Here is a 17,436-nt window from a genome sequence, read left to right on the forward strand (position 1 = left end):
TTATCTCCACACGAGATGACACATCCTTGTGTACTTCACAAATAAGTGCGGTATGATTGCCCTTACAGAACACACAACTTAACTTGTTGCCAGTTTCCTTTCTGCCTTGTGGTTTAAAAGAAGGCAGTGGGATTCCCTTGTTAGCTAGACAGAGGGAATGTTTGCTGGCCTGTCTCAAAGATTCGGATCTCATTGCAAATGGTAGCCTAAAGTTCCAATGCAGTCCATTCAGCACTGGTGTGATTTCTGGCCATGTTTCTCTTAGTTTCCTCAAGCAACTTGGTCAATATCATAGGAACCAGCAGTGTTGTCGAGTGACTCTGGTGATTTGCCAAGAGATTGTAAGCAACAGACATGGGTCTCGATGGTATCATAGAGAAGTCTGAGATTGGCCAACCTATTACCGTATAGCGCAAAATTTTGGCGGTGGAAAACATTGGCGAATTTGGCGAATAATTTTTCCATTCGCCAAAGTTTTACCCTCCAAAATTTTAGCCTTAATTGTGTCTGGTGCGGCCGCCCCTTCGCATAAAGAGGAACCCGGCTCGAATCCACTCTATGCGGAGGGGTGACCGTGCCAGTCGCCATGCAGACTAGCTATAGTATAGGTGTTGTGTGAGTTAACGTTAGAATGGCTGGTATTCTGAAATACTTTAAACCTGTGCCGACTCCATCATCGTCTTCTCCGAATCTTCCTGATCCAGATGGGCCGCTCAATAGAAAAATTCCAGCTAAAGCTATTGAATTGGCTAATGCAAAAGTTGCAGAGGCGACCAAAGTGCCACGTGGTCGTTCGCCATATTTTTATCTCACACCAGGTCAACGATACGAAGTAGGCAAGCGAGCTGCAGAACATGGAGTAACAGCTACTCTAAGGTATTATGCTGAGAAATATCCGAAACTTCCTCTCAAAGAAACCACAGCAAGACGCTTGAAAGATTTGTACAAGGACACATTGAAACCTAAGGCGAAATCAAAGAAGGCCAAGCCGAAAGATGAGGGCTCCGATGTAGCCTCGGAAAATTCTGATGAAGAGCCCACGAAAGAGACAGAACCAGAAGAGGTAAAAGAATTGCCTCGTAAGAAAACAGGGCGGCCTTTGCTGCTAGGGGCTGATATAGACACCCAAGTACAGGAATACATCAAAGATGTAAGGAGGCGGGGCTTAGCCGTTAATACTTCTGTAGTCATCGGCAGTGCACAAGGTATTTTGTTGTACAAAGATGCAAATCTTCTTGCAGATAATGAAAAAGGAGCTGAAATTGAATTATCAAAGGACTGGGCAAAATATTTACTGAAGCGGATGGGGTTTGTGAAGAGAAAAGCCTGCAGTAAAGCTAAACTTGATGTTGAACGGTTCAAAGAAGTGAAAGAGGATTTCCTGTTAGACATTAAGAACATCGTTGCCATGGATGACATTCCTGCAGAGCTTGTGATTAACTTTGATCAGACTGCTCTTAATTATGTACCAGTTACTCCCTGGACAATGGAAAAGCAAGGAGCAAAATAAGTTGAGGTGGTGGCTAAGGATGATAAACGGCAAATTACTGCAGTATTTGCTGGGTCAATGTCAGAAGATTTCTTGCCACCTCAATTAATTTATGAAGGTAAAACGACTCGATGTCTGCCTCAATATAAATTTCCTTCCTCGTGGCACATAACCTATTCAGATAACCATTGGTCCAATGAATTCACAATGAAAGAGTATGTTGAGAAGGTTTTGGTACCTTACAGCTGTATATTAACAGAAAACGAGCTGAACTGAATTTATCATCCAACCAACCTGCATTGCTCATTTTTGATAATTTTCAAAGCACAGACCACTTCTTCTATGCTTAAACTGCTTGACAGTTACACAATCAATGTTGCTTTGCTCCCTGCAAATTGCATGGACAGATTACAACCACTTGATTTAAGTGTCAATAAGGCAGCAAAGGATTTCTTGCGCTCCAGGTTCCAAGATTGGTATGCTAAGCAGCTGTGTTCTCAGCTACAGGAAGAGTCAGAAACGCAAGCAGTAGATTTGAAACTATCCACAGTTAAGCCATTAAGTGCTGGATGGATTGAGTCCATGTACAATTACTTCAAGACTAAGCCTGAAATAATAAAGAATGGGTTCAAAGAAGCTGGGATCACTAACTGCTTGACGTCTGCAGATTCTGTTGCACCAAACACTGCTTATAGTGCCTAGCATATAATGACATTCTGCTGTAACTTTAATCTGATTAGTTTCAATTTGATTATATACTAATGACAATCAATTGACATGTATAACTAGTGTAGTTTGGTCACAGTGTAAATAGATTAAGACTGAAATTATTTACAATATACTACAACTCAGTATCTAAAGTGTTCTGCCAACATTACGTACGTGGGAATGGGGAAATACGATGCTTGTTAAAGCAGTTGATCAAATGTGCTCTCATTGATTCTTGCTTCAGCTGTAATTTGTTTAAATTTATCCCAAATGCAAGAGCTGTTGCAAAAGCTATGGCAAAAATCCCACAGTCAGTCCCTCCCTTCTGTTTTTGGGACTGCGAGACTGTTATCTTGAGCTTCTCTGACCCTACCTGGAACAGATTAGCAATCACATGTTCTGTTTCCTTGTCACAGTATTGAAATAATGAATCATAAACTCTGACTTCACCAAGCTGACAATTCAATGTTGTGGCAACTATCCAATGGCGTCTGCCTTTACAATGTATGATCTGGACTTTGTTCCTGACTAAAGTTTCTGTCATTTGTAACCGTCTGTCTTGGTATAATGTCGACACTAAACCATTCAGTTCCGAAAACTGTTCTTTTAATAGTTGCTGTGCAAAATTAATCTCAATATCACACAACTCTTCTCCCATTATGATTCTTTCTGTGTCAATACACTTAACCCTTTTCCTCAGAGGTGGCGCTTCTTCTGGACCTTCATTATGCTGCTCAGGTACAATTACAACAGGTAATTCGCAAGGTTGCTCTGAGGAAACCACAAGTTCCTGTCCTTGATTTGCAGCTGCAGGCAATGCTTGTTGATTGGTAGGTCGAGTAGGTGCACAAACTTCAAACACTTCCACTGACAGTGTGGACTGGATCAGTTTCTTAGCTTTCTGGCATTCATCGGCGTTAACGGACTTGAAGATTAATTTACAAGGTATTTCTAGACCACCCTGAGGCAAATCCGAGGAGTACCTTCGAACTCCATTAATTATACAAACGAGCAATCCGCCTCTCCTAATAAATAACGAGCAAATCGTCGATATTCTTCTTGGCACATGACCTACAATTCGGTCACTTCCTCCTATTGCTTTCTTCACGGCCACAGCATACGGATCGTGACTGTTGCCAGGCTCACGCTCACATCCAAGTTCCTCGCCAATTATTGGATCATTCCATATTAGTTGGTATTCATGGTATCCGCGTATCATAGATTCCACAGAAAGTATGAAGTCGAAACCCGCCATGTGGATGCTGCAGGATCAGTTGAGCCAATCACACACTCTATTTACTTCCCATCGTCACGTTACAGTCCCAGCTACATGACCTGTAAGGATATGAATTTAATATAGCTATAGTTATATTCATAGAGGCACAAAGGTTGTGCACAGCTGTTATAGTTTTGATACAGACTAGACCTCACGGCTCGCGGAGCGAGGGTGTGGCTATACCACACTATAATATGCGTTGGAGTTCAGGTTCTCCGTTTGGTGTAGTGAATGTTACGGAGAATTTGGCCGGGTTCGACTGTTTCGCTAATGTTTTACACTTGGATAGTCAGTGGAGCATTTCGCCAAAGTTTTTTTCGCCAATACCATTTTTTTGACGATTCGCCAAAGTTTTACGCCACCAATGTTTTGCGCTATACGGTAGATGGTTTAGGGAGATCTAGCAGGGCTTGAACATGGGCACTAATGATTCGATGTGACTACCCATAGTGATCTTTCAATAGGGTCACTGAGGTCTGGTAATTGGTGTTGGTCAGGGGAAGCCTAGTAATCACTCTTGATGCCTCGCCTCGCAGTTGGGCTCTCAAGTAGGTCACACCTGTTAGAGTTGGGTTGGTGTCAATGGCAGCTTGGAAGCAGTCCCAAAGAGTAGTTTTGCCAAATAGCCTTTGTGGCCGCGGCTTGAGCAAGTGATCGTCCATTCAGTAGTCTCCGATCGCAGCACCAGAAATGATGGGGGAAATGACAATATAGTACAATGTTCGGGACGTGCTCTTCGTGATGCACACGGATACAATATCACTCTACAATGCCATCACTATTCATTATGTGATAAGCTCTAAATATAGCACAGCATTACCATATTATATGTGTGTATGCGTGTGTGTATACAGTTAATCACATCATCAGATGAGCTGGCCCAACAGCCATGAGCTCAAAGCTCGGGTATCCACTCTCAGGGCCTGCACTGCTTTCTCAACCAGTAAGTACTAGTGTTAACTCTCTGCATGTTGTTACTGTCTACAAGGTCATCTCCTAATACTTCACTACTACAGGGTGTATACCAGTCTGTGTTAGCTGATTAATTTCTTGTTACTGTCATCTTGTACAGCTGCTTTGAAGTAGCTATGATGTTGTCCTGTACTTGCAGATTAAATCCTCATTTGAACTCAAATCTCTCTCTTAGGACTTGCTCTGCAATGATGCTCCTTGCTGTGGCCTTGGTTTTCTAAGGTGGAATGCAGACTTTGCAGGTTTGCTTACTGGGCTTTCTTCCTGAGGCAACTACATTTGAATAGTTTTGACACCAGGTTTGTAATAAGGTTATTCCATGAATTTTTGCAACACAATACATGCATTGGAGAACAGAGATGCTTGGTGTTACCATTATAATTTTAACTTATTTTTGTTATTTCTTTTATGATGGAATCTGCCTTCGGCTTGTTTGATAGGCTGTCTGATGTACTTAATTCTCTACATGACCCATCAGGGGTGGTGGAGCAGGCCAAAGAGTGAGAGGGCCAGGCTAGCTGTAAGTGAAGACCCCCCCCCCCCCCCCAAAAAAAAAAGGTAACTAGGTAACTACCTGCTGACAATAGCTTCCCTCCACCAACTATATCTCCTTATTTATAACTACACATGGTAGCTTGCTATACTGCTCCTCTGACTACTGTGACTGTTCTATTAGAGTATCTCAATCTTTTCTTGCAAACATTGTCCCATAAAAGTGGGGGGGGGGTGGCAATAGCCCCCCTGTCTCCACTGCCCATGTGACCCTTACAAAACTCTCATTCACCACACCCCTGAGAGTTCAGAAGACTTTTGCTGTAGCACTCTCTATCTGCTTGGTTGCTTGATTGTGTTCTGTGCAACTTTACTTTTCATGAATCTGTGAGAAGTATCTGAATCAATGCAATGTACCATGCATCAGCTCATATCCACTCACGGTTTGCACAAAAAGCACAAAATATGCAGTATAACCCCAGCTGCAGTGGGATCACAGGAAAAGTTTCATGGTTTTCCGTCAATAATGTCATTCTGTATTCTATAAGCCTGCATGCTATATGCTTAATAAATCAAACTGTAGCACTAGAATTGTATTTACATTAGCTTTTATCTGTGTACAAAGGTTCCTGTGTGTATTACAAGTATGTGTGCTCTATTCCATACCCAGAACATGTGATGGAGAATTGGAAGATCCTGATTTTGAAGGAATTAGTTATGTTATTAACTTTTTACAAAGGTGAGTGTAACACTATTTGTTGCTTACACCACATAGAGAGAATGCTTGTATATTTACATTCTAAATACCTACAGTGCCAATAGGAGTGTAGGATAAAAAGACTATAATAGTTACAGTAGGTTGCTAACCTTGTTAATGAGGTCACGAAGTATACCCTAGTTATGTTTTGATGGCCACTATATTGGAGTGGTCTTAACTTAAGAGGTAGCTGATATGGTACAGTTTTAATTTGTCCTACTGGTGTCACAATCAGTCTGCCAGTTGATGTAGCCAATTCACTTTAGGATATTTCAATTGAGGCTTAAAGTGCTAATGCATAATAGTAATAATGCTCTATCAGGGCTCAACCCAGAAAATAAACCTAGAGGGGGCGAAGTAAGTTGCTTTGGATTCTAGGGGGGTCTGGGGGCATGCTCTCCCAGGAAAATTTTGAAAATTTAGGTGTAAATATACTCATTTTTGGTGAAATTTTACTGTGATGCCATTGAATATTGACCATTGGATTATACAACTTTGGGACCAATTAAACCTTTCCATTTCTCAAGGCTTTAGGTATAAACCTAGGGGGGGCAATAGCTAACCCAGAGGGGGCCTGTGCCCCCCCCGCCCCCCCCCCCCCCCCTAGATTAACCCCTGTCTATGATTATGAAAGTATCACGTATTTTATAATTACCGTATAGTATTTTGTTTTGTGTTGTAAATAATACAGTGTATATCCTAATAAAGTAGTCACCCTACTACAACAGTCTAGCTAATATTAGTGATGCTGCTGATGTCATCCATGTGCAGATTCAATTTTGGAGAGTTTAATTCCCAAAAATTTTATGCCCCCAGACCCCTACATAGTCATACTGTTCCTGGATACTAAATTCCTCGAGATTGAGGCACTCTGATCATAGATATTTGTAAGCTACCGTAAGCGTAGAAATTTTCATGGTGTATAAATTTTCATGGATTCCGTGGTACGTCTTACCCACGAAAATTAATCCACCCTAGAAAGATTACATACCAAGTTGAGTTGCCATCAATGCGCAATCAAACCCAGTGCCATCGTCGAGGCCATCATCTGTCTTGATCCGTCCTTGTCTAAATAATGCACCATCACTTCTTTTTAATGCACCATTGTGCAGTTTAGTGACACGTGAGGTACGAGGTGAGGTAAAACCGCCTGATCACAAATTCACGATGAAGTCTTTATTATCGTATTTCAATCGTCAGAAAGAGGAGAAAACAACGCCTAGTGAGGACGATGATGATACTTCTAACAAGGATAGCAAAGCGCCCTCAAGCAAAGTTGTTAATGAAGCTTGCCACCTGGTTTGTTTGGTGGAAGAACGTGGGAAGAGCAAAGGTGATTACATGAAACTTTCACTTACAGAAAAGGCAACCATCGGGAAATATGTTAGTGAACACAGGGTGGTAGCTGCTGTTAAGGAATTTGATAAGAAGAATCTTTTAAAAGGAAAGCAGCGTTAGGGTTGGCGAGATGCCTACCTTAAAGATTTCAAAAAGAAAAATCAAGAAGCCAAACCTAGTGAGAAGGTTTTTGTCACCTCACTTTCCACCAAAAAAACATGGAAGGCCTGTGCTTTTGGTTGCAAAGTTGGATGAACATTTGCATCACTTACTGGTTGAGATGAGAGTAAGAGGTACATCTGTTGGGACTACTGTAGTTATGGGTGTTGCTGAGGGAATACTGATGAAGTATAAATCCCAATTCAAGAGTGGCATCAAGTTGAACAAGGAATGGGCTCGGAGAGTTCTGCACCACACGGGGTTTACTAAAAGAAAAGTCAACAGTAAATCCAAAGTGCTTCCAGAGAATTTTGATGAAATTAGGGATCAATTCCTGACTGATGTACGATCAGTCATTTAAATTGAGGATGTGCATGGTTATCAACTGGGACCACACTGCTATGAAAATTGTCCCGTCTATGAATTGGACAATGAAGAAGAAAGGAACTAAAAGAGTGGAATAGCTGGTATCGATGATAAACGGCAAATAACAGCAGTTTTTGCCTGTGCCATGTCTGGCAAGTTTCTACCAATGCAGTTAATATATAAAGGTACAACCACCAAATGCTTACCTAAGCTTAAGGATGAAGGTTTTCCATCGGATTGGCACATTACATACACTGCAACCATTGGGCCAATGAGACCACCACAATGGCATATCTTAAAAAGGTGATCGTTCCTTATGTTAAGAAAGAGAGAGAAAGACTCAAGCTTGATAACACCCATTGTGCACTTGCCTTGTTTGATGTGTTCAAAGGGCAGTGCACTGCCAAAGTCCTTGAACTGCTTGAAGAAAATAACATTCTTTTTGTCACAGTTCCAAACAATTGTACTGACAGGCTCCAACCATTGGATCTGTCAGTAAACAAGCCAGCCAAAGATTTTGTTCGAGCTAAGTTCAGGGAGTGATATGGGAGTCAGATTTGTAAACAACTCGATGATGGCATAAAGGAGGATGTTGACATGAGAATGACTACAATGAAACCGATTACAGCTCAATGGATGATAGATTTACATGGTTATGTTTAGTGATGTGCGATGATACTTGATATGATGATACTTGATACTTATCGGGCAATACTCCAGCTGTATCGCGATACCGATACACATGTACACATATCGATATTTAAACTTGGCTTCTTTGTACAAATGATGCACTGTATTGCATATCGATATTGTATCGTGACTACGCAGCTGTTAGATACAGATATACCATTTCAAGCATATAACACATCACTAGTTATGTTTCATCTCGACCCAGTATTGTGATGAATGCACATGGTTTCTGAGCTGCTGGCCTTTAATACCATTGTTAACATATAGCTACTTACTCAAGTTTATTTGATTATTATATTCTCAAAATGTACAATTAATTGTTCATTTGATTTGTAAAATTATTGTAAATTAAATCAGTCATCAAGTTACATGTCAATTAAACAGTACCGGGTATAGCACACATACATGTACTTCAGTTATGGAATCATGGAAAAGGACAGATACACCTTTGTTCAAAGCAAATTTGTAGGTGAGGACGTAAGCTATCTTGCTGAAACCTAAAACCAGATTCAATGCCAAAAGCTAAATTTGTAACAAAAGTAACAGCATATACTCCGCAGTCTGTCACACCCACTTGTCTTTGTACAGTAGCCATGCTGAAGTTGATACTTGACCCCAGAGCCTTTTCGATCTTGCATTTTGTGTTTTCATCCACATCTGTGTACAGCGAATCATACACATTGATCTCCCCAGGTTGGCAACCAATAGTGCTCACTGTTATCCAGTGACAACCTCGGCAATGCATGATTGAATGTAATTGTTTGTCCAGAAGCCAATGGAATCATTCAGAAGAGTATTTTTCAGGCCTTGATATGTAGGGAACTGATGCAGTATCAGCTTCTGTGCAGTATTCATGTGTGTATCTGTTAATTCCTGTCCCACTGAAAGGATCTCTCTGTCTGAAATTTTTAACACAATATTAAATATACGGACCCATTCCATGTTAGCATTTTGATCAACTTCTTTGCCTGTCTGCTCTTTACTATCTACTATTCAGCTTGGCTCGCTTTGCAGGTTTATTCTCAACGATCACATCCTCATTCTTCACCTCATCCTTACCACCAACGTCCTTAGTTGACTTACTTGTTGCAACTTTAGATTTTGCAGCAGCACTTGCTGAACTCGTTGCTTTCGTTACTTTCTGTATGTATTTTGGATCTCCTGTGAATATCAGCAGGCATGGAATTTCCAGTCCTCCCTGTGAAATGTCACGTGAATACTGCTTGCTGCCCGTAACTTTGCAGTGTATTGTCCCACCACGTCGCATAAACAAAGAACAGATTGCAGAAATTTTTCTGGGCACGTGGCCGACAACATTTCCACGTTTTATTACAGATACAGCAAACGAATCAAATGCATTTCCTGTCTCCATTGTACATTTTAATACTTCACTACGAGTGGCCTCCCATACATCCTTGTAGACATGGTAGCCCCTCACGACAGAATCGCAGTAATATCGCACCATTTCTTTTGGTATTTTGGAGAACCACGGAAGTGTACGGAGTTAACTAGCTAGATTTGTAATGGGTAGCTAGATTTGTGATGAAACTGCACAGCTATGTTTTCTTCGTTGCCATCTATTATTATTAGCGTCTTCTATCGCTTGCTTTGGCAACTGGCACTGGCTGGCAAATGCAAGCTACCCACAAAAATAAAGACCCACGAAATTCCCTTCTGACGAAAACACAAAAATTTATCCTGCAAAATTTAATACGCTTACGGTATAATATCTGTGCTCTAATAGAGCAGTCACTGAATACAACAGTCAATATCAAGAGTTCATAATAATTATCTGTATACAAATTAGCTGACAGTAGTATTCTGATTTCAGAGGGTCTAATTTCAAACTTTCATGGAGGGTATTCCCCTAGACCCCCTATACTGACATGTTCCAGATGATAGTGTGCAAGACATGTCATCTCCTGGATAAGCACCCCCTCCACATAAAAAGGGTGACTTATTCAGGGAGGTACATGCTTAATCATCTATCTTGTAAAGTCCAGTTGATTCACTGGAATTGCAGGTAGCAAAGCATTTGTATAGACAACTATTTGGTGTAATACAATCAGCACAAGTGTTCAGAGGTATTTTTAGAGGGCTAAGCCCCTCTTTGATGGAGCTACAGCACCCTTTGCCCCTACAGCACCCTTTGCCCCCATGAATGGCTGGTACATATGTGTACAAAAGAGAAAATGAACAGGGTGTTATAGACAAAGCAACTGTTGATCACTGGGTCTGAGCTAGTACATGTGTACTTGTATGAATTCACTACACTCATGTTTATTGTGTTACAGATATCCTCATGAAGATTTAGTTTTCAAGTATACAAAATGGGCTCTTCATAAAAATGAAATGCTTGCCGCTACAGTGAGTATAATACGTTCATGTACATTATATGTAGTAGTCAATTGGTAGTTATGTACAATAGGGGTGAGCAGCATTGACCAATATCATACCACGATATTTTAATTATAGTTATATTGTGGTGTTACTAAATACCCACTAAATATGTATAAGCTTCCATTACATCAATAGCCTACACAGTACTTACTGTACTCTTCAAGTGGGAAAACAACTTGGAGGTGCTGGCCAGCAAACTTTTTTTGACAGAGGTGACAAATAACACTCCCATATTTGACTTGAGCACCTTTCTAATAGTCTTATGTTACACTCTTTGCTCCACTCTTGCTAACCAGTTCTGCTATAATACTGTTTGAATAATTTGAAAACAGTTAATTTTGGTATTACTGGTATTCTCAGTATGTCTGTACACGTTATTAATGAACGTTAAATATTTAATTATTCAGTTTAGAAAAAAACAAAACTAAATTAAATATCAGTACATGTATATTGCCCTCTGCTAATATACAATTCACTTTAGACATTACTGCATACATGTGTGATGTATTATTTTATTGCTTAGATTTTTACTGATCGTCCAAAGAACGAGTATAGCAGCGATTCATTTTTACCAGAAGTTGTGCTAGATTGTTTAAAGCCATACCCTACTGCCTCCATGCTATATTTGGAATATTTAGTATTTGTTCAAAAGAGTGAGGTAAGTACTTAATAGCAAAGTTGTCACACTGTTTTTACTCTGTTTGTGTAAGTAGTAGTAGTAGCATACTATGTGTATTATAGAAAGAAGAAAATCATACTGAGTTAGCAAGCCTCTATGTGGATAAACTGTTGAAGATTAAAACCCGGTACAATGATGACTACAGGAAAGCCAGGTACAGTATTTGTGGTGTATTGAAATGTGTATGTTCTATTAGAGTACTATACTGTAGCTTATGCTGCAAACTTACTATAGCAGATAGAACAGCAAGATTTAGTGTATACTTATAGTATTTACAGTGTAATTAGTGTATTTCCACAATGCGTTACTTTTTTGTCATTACATCTATGCTTTTCAACTAAGTACTGTATGTGTATTGTCATAGTATGCATGCGTACATGGTTAGTAATTAGTTGTTTTTCTATGGGTTACAGGCAGGCCTTGAAGACGTTTCTAGAGAGTTCCAATATGTATAGACCAGCTGTTGTATTGGGTAAGATCAAGGATACTGACTTACAACTGGAGTGTGCTTTGGTCTATGGAAAGGTACTTATACCACATGTTGAATTTGTTTTGTGAATGCTGTGTTTAAATGTCTGTACACTGTACATGGCAGAAATAATGTTCAGAATTCCATCCCCAATAGTTTGGTATAAACCCCTACTGGTATTTATACAATGGTTTGTTAAAATACTCCAGTGGAACATATGAACACTCCATTTGAACTGTCGCATTCATAGTTTTTGTAATACAATAAGAAGATAATTTAGATATTTGAAACAGCACTCACAATTAAAGATTCGAAGATTGGTTGTTCTCTTTTCCAAGGCTAAGAAACTATTGTGATTTTGTGACATATAGCCCAGTATTGAGCCAACAAAAGTTATTAATGTATGGTTTGCCTAATACGGTTACCGTGTCTCATTGATTTCCATTGCGGCGTAGATATTTTCCCATTCATAGACCAGATGTGGGGCTTGCTTTTTATATGTCTTTACTGTCTGCACAGAGTGGTCATGATCGAAGAACGAATAAGTTTTGTTATGCACAATTTTATAAAGTTGTATTGTGTAAGGGCTGAAACGATCATGGTTTTTTAGTATTCGAGTACTCTCTAGAGTTAAGGATTGAGTACTCACAAATATTAGCTACAAGTACTTGTAGTCATTCCCATTTGACATATTTTATGCTGACTTTAAGCAGTTTACAGCTTTTTCAAGTAACAACAATGATACACACACTGTATTTTAAAGTACTGATGTTGGTATTCCTGACAAGAAATTATGCCAATCAAACTCTATAGCCTTCATTGTGTCACTCCCTGATGGCAAATACATCATGTGAGCTGGGTCATGTGGGCTTAATGAGTACTCAAGTACCAATTTTACTATCAATCCTTATTGTGTACTCAAGCATTTGCAGTTTTTGTTTCAGCCCTAATTAATACATGTAATTATTCTATGATGTTATTCACAGATGGATGAACATGAGAAAGCTCTTAACATCCTCATTAGTAAACTTGGTGATACCAAAGAGGCTGAACACTACTGCACCATCAATTCCAGAGTATGTTCACTGTATATGTATTATTATTATTATTATTTATTGTTTACTGTGCAAAACCTCTTACAAAGAGTATATACAAGCACAGATATATGCTGTGGCAATCCACCATTGTTTTTTTTAAATGAATTTTTATTTCTTTCCTCCCATTTGTTTGTCCCTAAAAAATACTCTAGATGTATGTACTGTAGTACAACCAAACTGAGCATTCAAACAAACATCTGTTATAATTACCCCTGTTTACACTTAGCTATGCCCAATCAGAATAAAAAGCTCACTTTTAACAATACCCAAGCAAGCATAGCGATTTCTATATAGAATATTCATGTTCCTCTGTGCCTTCTTTCTTGTGAAAATGTATAGCATGTTGGCCCTCAATGAAAGGACATGTGCATATCTTGATAATCATGTTGTTTGTCCGTAGTCTCGTTGTATTACTTAATCATGGTCCAAAGAATGGAGGGTTTCTAATGTGTATCATCTTATATTTTTGTTGCTTGTGTATTATAGGGGAAGAGCAGAGAGCACAGACAGAAACTATACCAGTGTCTGCTAGCTGCTTATCTCCAACCAGATACCAGGTATGTCAAGTCTGCATTGCATTGATCTAAATGTACCATGTTATAGTAGTATGGTAGCTAGTAAAATGGTATATCGAAGTCCAATATGACAACATGAAACAGCACACAGCTGAACTATAACTATAATGATCAACAATGCTCTAATAGAACAGACATTAATGCCTATTTATGTAAAAAAAAAGTCTCACGATTCTACTGTGTCAATTAATGGATTAATCTACCTATGCCCCTAGATTACAGTGCATATACAATATATCTGTTATGTATCCATGCATCTTATCCATGTATCCATGCACCTTATCTTGTGAATCTTATAGTTACAGAACAGATACTGCTGAAATTGAACCAGCACTGGAATTATTGAATGCTCATGGAGCAGATTTTGATTTGGTTGAGGTAACCATATAGTGATATGTTGTGTGGGACTCATTATACCTTTCTTAACCTCAGGTACTCAAGTTGTTACCACTAGATTTTCCTCTTTCAGTAATGAAACAATTTTTTATTCGTTCACTCAGAAGTACAATAGACACATCACGCACTTCTAGAATTCAGCACAACTTGGCTAAAGGAGAAAATCTGCAAGTGAGTAATTGATAATGTTGCAGTTGTACCTGGGTGCAACAACCAAAGCCTTTTATTACCTGGTGATCTTGCTCAAGTACTGGAATTGTTAACATGAATTAAAACTGAGCAATGACAAGCGCATATGGTATTACATGGGGATGTACTTGAAAACCCAGGACCTCTGATCCAATGTACAGTTGCTGCTGTGACAATGCTTCTGCTGATTGATACATTCTACATGTCAAATATAGCAATATGTAACACTTTCACACCTCAGATCAAAGGAGCCGCCCAGGCTACATTTCGTAGGCACTGATTATATAGACGTTGTTGCTGAAATCGTTGTGGGGATCGAATAATACTCACATGATTAGGATGATCAACTTTGATTTCACCATGAAAACCACACATACAGAGAGCGTTTTGTTATCCTCGCCATCCTGCGAGTTGAAAAACGTTGGGCTATGGTGAAAACTAGTGCTATAGCTTATTCATTCAATTGTTTCCGCACATTTTTGAATACGGACACACACCCTTCACGAAGCTACCACTCTGCATGGAGTAACCACTCTACAAGCAAGCTTACCTGTCTAGTCCTTTAGTGAACTGCGTAGTTTTCCCATAAATGATTCAATAGCACTGATTAAAGTATTAAACTCGCATAATGGAAATTCTCCATGATATTTTCTAGGATATGTCCGTTTATCATAACCAAACGTAACCAGAACGTCCTAGCTGCTGACCCATAATCAAAAATTTTAGGTGTGCACATATAATGCATCCAGTGGCTGCACTCGTATTGGCTTGGGTGATTGATCACCCTGTACAGGCTATCAGTCTAGTAAGTGTTACATACCTGTATTAGCTGTAACACAGGGCATTCAGGCTTTGCCTGATATGTATACCCTCTGCCCTCGGGCAGTCGGGCTTACATATCAGGCAAAGCCCTCATGCCCGTGTTACAACTATTACATGTATACTTGGAATGTTTTACGCACAGTATTTCCCTTCTAGGTCAGATATGGTTTGTACAATGAACGGAAGGGACCCATTGTTATGAATGAACTCACGTAAGTAGTACATATGTAGCTACTTGTTGACTGATAGTTGATGCTATATACAGTATTTTCTCATGCTAATAATAGCACATTCAGAATCAAGGAGTTGCGCAGTATCCTGCCCACATTTGTGTTTGCTGACAGTAAACAAGTGACGCAATAATAACACAGCATTCTACCAATTTATTTATACTTACAATTGTGCAATATCTGATTCTGGTCTAATCTATATTTGGCTGGCTTAATTAATGCACTTGCTGAATATATTATTTATATTCCAATGATCATGCTGTTACATACTGCATACATGTTTTTGTCATAGAACTTGTCCAGTGTGCAATTTGCCATTCAGTGATGCTGCGTTTGTACGCTACCCCAATGGAATAGTGACTCATCTCAAGTGTAGCAAGAACAAAACTATCTGCCCGGTCACTGGAAAGTGGTTTGGGGCAAACGCAAATTGAATAATGTGCAATATAATATTTTTACATGAACCTTACATAATTTTTGTAATATCATAATTGTTTCTAAATTACATGGCCATAAAATGTGGATTAAGCAAGTTATCATCAGTATAGTTGTTATCAAATCAGCCTTAAAAGGTCATGTGCACTACACCCATCAGCTACAGATCATGTCTCAGTACCAGAATAGATATCTGCATTATGTAATTTGTAAAAAGGATTGAAAATTGCTAGGCCAGGTTGTAGCTTGAAACCATCCACATCTGATGAACTGTCATAGTACAAAGTGATAAAAATTCTGTTAGTGCTTATTAGCTATAGTTTGGTTGGTCCAGATTTTGTCAGCAGGTCCAGTTACAAATAGCTGCATTCTGGCAATTCAGTTTATAGCCTAGGAAAGTTAGTAAAACTACTGTGGATTTTATCATGTTTGTATAGTTATCTGAAGAAAAGTCTGGCAAACACTCAGGAAAGTATATACTAGCTAGCTAACTGGTGACATTTGCACACAAAAACTCTTGACAAGCTAAGATCAAGAGTTTGCTAATTTTACGTGGGGCTGGCAACATAAAATAAAATTTCTACGTTTATTTAATCAGGGAAAATAGCATCAGCCTAAAAGGCTGTTTTCAGCTAGGTCTATGCCATGAGAGCACAATAAACAAGACTAGACTCCTGACCCCTTGTAATTGTACGTACATGGCTAAGTACCTACCTCGGTACAACCTACAATAAAATCTTTCACCGTTTTAGCACTGTACAGTGCTTTAGGTAAGCTGTTCTGCTGCGATGGGTGGGCGTTAATAAGAGCTCTTATTCCTGCTAATTATGCAGCATGTGAACGACCGAGATGTCTCAGAAAATAAAGAGAAGATTGGAGAGCCCACAAGCAAATTTGTAGCTCTTCCTGCTGAATTACTAGTTCACATATTTGGTTTTTTAAGCGACGTACGAGACCTGGTTAAAATTCGTTATGTTTCACGAAAATTGCGTAGTGTTAGCGAGACTCCGTCGCTGTGGAGGAACTTTACCTGGTCGCAGTTCGACAGTGCTGAAGAACGCTGTGTGAGGAGTGTGCTGAAATCGTGTGGGAAACACGTTAAACAGTTATGTTTTCCTGATCACGTGACGCCATCTAAATTGGTATCAATGTTGAAGCACTGTAGTCATCTTATACAACTAAGTATTCCAACAAGCAGTCTGAGTGTTGTTCAGTTGGGAAAGACGATAGAACCAATGAGAAACTTGGAAAGGCTAGATGTTCCATGGAATGGTGACATTAATCCATTACTTTTGATTAGTGCTAGGCTGAAAGAGCTCACAATTAGAGAAAAGGTCAAGAAACGAACTTCCTTCTCCTTTGATATGGCATTGGACTCGTGGATGGATAACTGGGTAAAAGAAGGATTTCAACCACAAGCATTAAAGATTGTCAGCAACACACTTATTCCACCAGAAAAGTTAACCCGGTGCTGGTTTCATTTGAATCCTAGTTCACCACCTGGACGTACTGGCTGTCTCAAAGTGTATCGCAGACTCAGAGTTCCAATGGATCTGTTTCCTGCATTACCAGAGTTCCAATTACAGTTTGGTCAGTCATGTACTCTTCCATATGTGAAAGCCAGCAAGTGTGGTTTATTAGGATTGGAAAGGGACCTTTTATTATTGACCAATTGTACTGACGGTGACAACATACTGCACAAGGCAAAAATGGTCATGCGGAGTAACATTAATGGAGATGGTCACTTGAAAAGTGACATGACCGATCTTACTTTTGTAACCCATTTTGATGCTTCCCTTTGTAAATTGCTTCATTCTGGTCATCTTGAACAACTAGCTGTGATGTGTCCTAATTTACAGCAACTAAACTTGGAAGATAATGTTAATTGTTTAAAAAG

General features: G+C 39.3%; 1 protein-coding gene across 1 annotated transcript in view; it reads left to right on the forward strand.

Annotated features, from left to right (window-relative positions):
- LOC136254466 (transforming growth factor-beta receptor-associated protein 1 homolog) overlaps positions 1–15,649 on the forward strand; it is a 33,791-nt gene extending 18,142 nt beyond the window's left edge. Inside the window, exons 21-31 of the mRNA XM_066047158.1 lie at positions 5,608–5,676; positions 10,542–10,614; positions 11,171–11,305; positions 11,389–11,480; positions 11,740–11,851; positions 12,782–12,871; positions 13,379–13,449; positions 13,767–13,845; positions 13,900–14,034; positions 15,031–15,086; positions 15,397–15,649. Coding sequence (XP_065903230.1) covers positions 5,608–5,676; positions 10,542–10,614; positions 11,171–11,305; positions 11,389–11,480; positions 11,740–11,851; positions 12,782–12,871; positions 13,379–13,449; positions 13,767–13,845; positions 13,900–14,034; positions 15,031–15,086; positions 15,397–15,538 — 1,054 coding nt within the window. The 3' untranslated portion in view covers positions 15,539–15,649. The remainder of the gene's footprint in view (positions 1–5,607; positions 5,677–10,541; positions 10,615–11,170; positions 11,306–11,388; positions 11,481–11,739; positions 11,852–12,781; positions 12,872–13,378; positions 13,450–13,766; positions 13,846–13,899; positions 14,035–15,030; positions 15,087–15,396) is intronic.
- The last annotated feature ends 1,787 nt before the right edge of the window (positions 15,650–17,436 follow it).

The sequence above is a fragment of the Dysidea avara genome, chromosome 4 (assembly GCF_963678975.1).
Source record: "Dysidea avara chromosome 4, odDysAvar1.4, whole genome shotgun sequence".
In the NCBI taxonomy this organism is placed as follows: Eukaryota; Metazoa; Porifera; class Demospongiae; order Dictyoceratida; family Dysideidae; genus Dysidea; species Dysidea avara.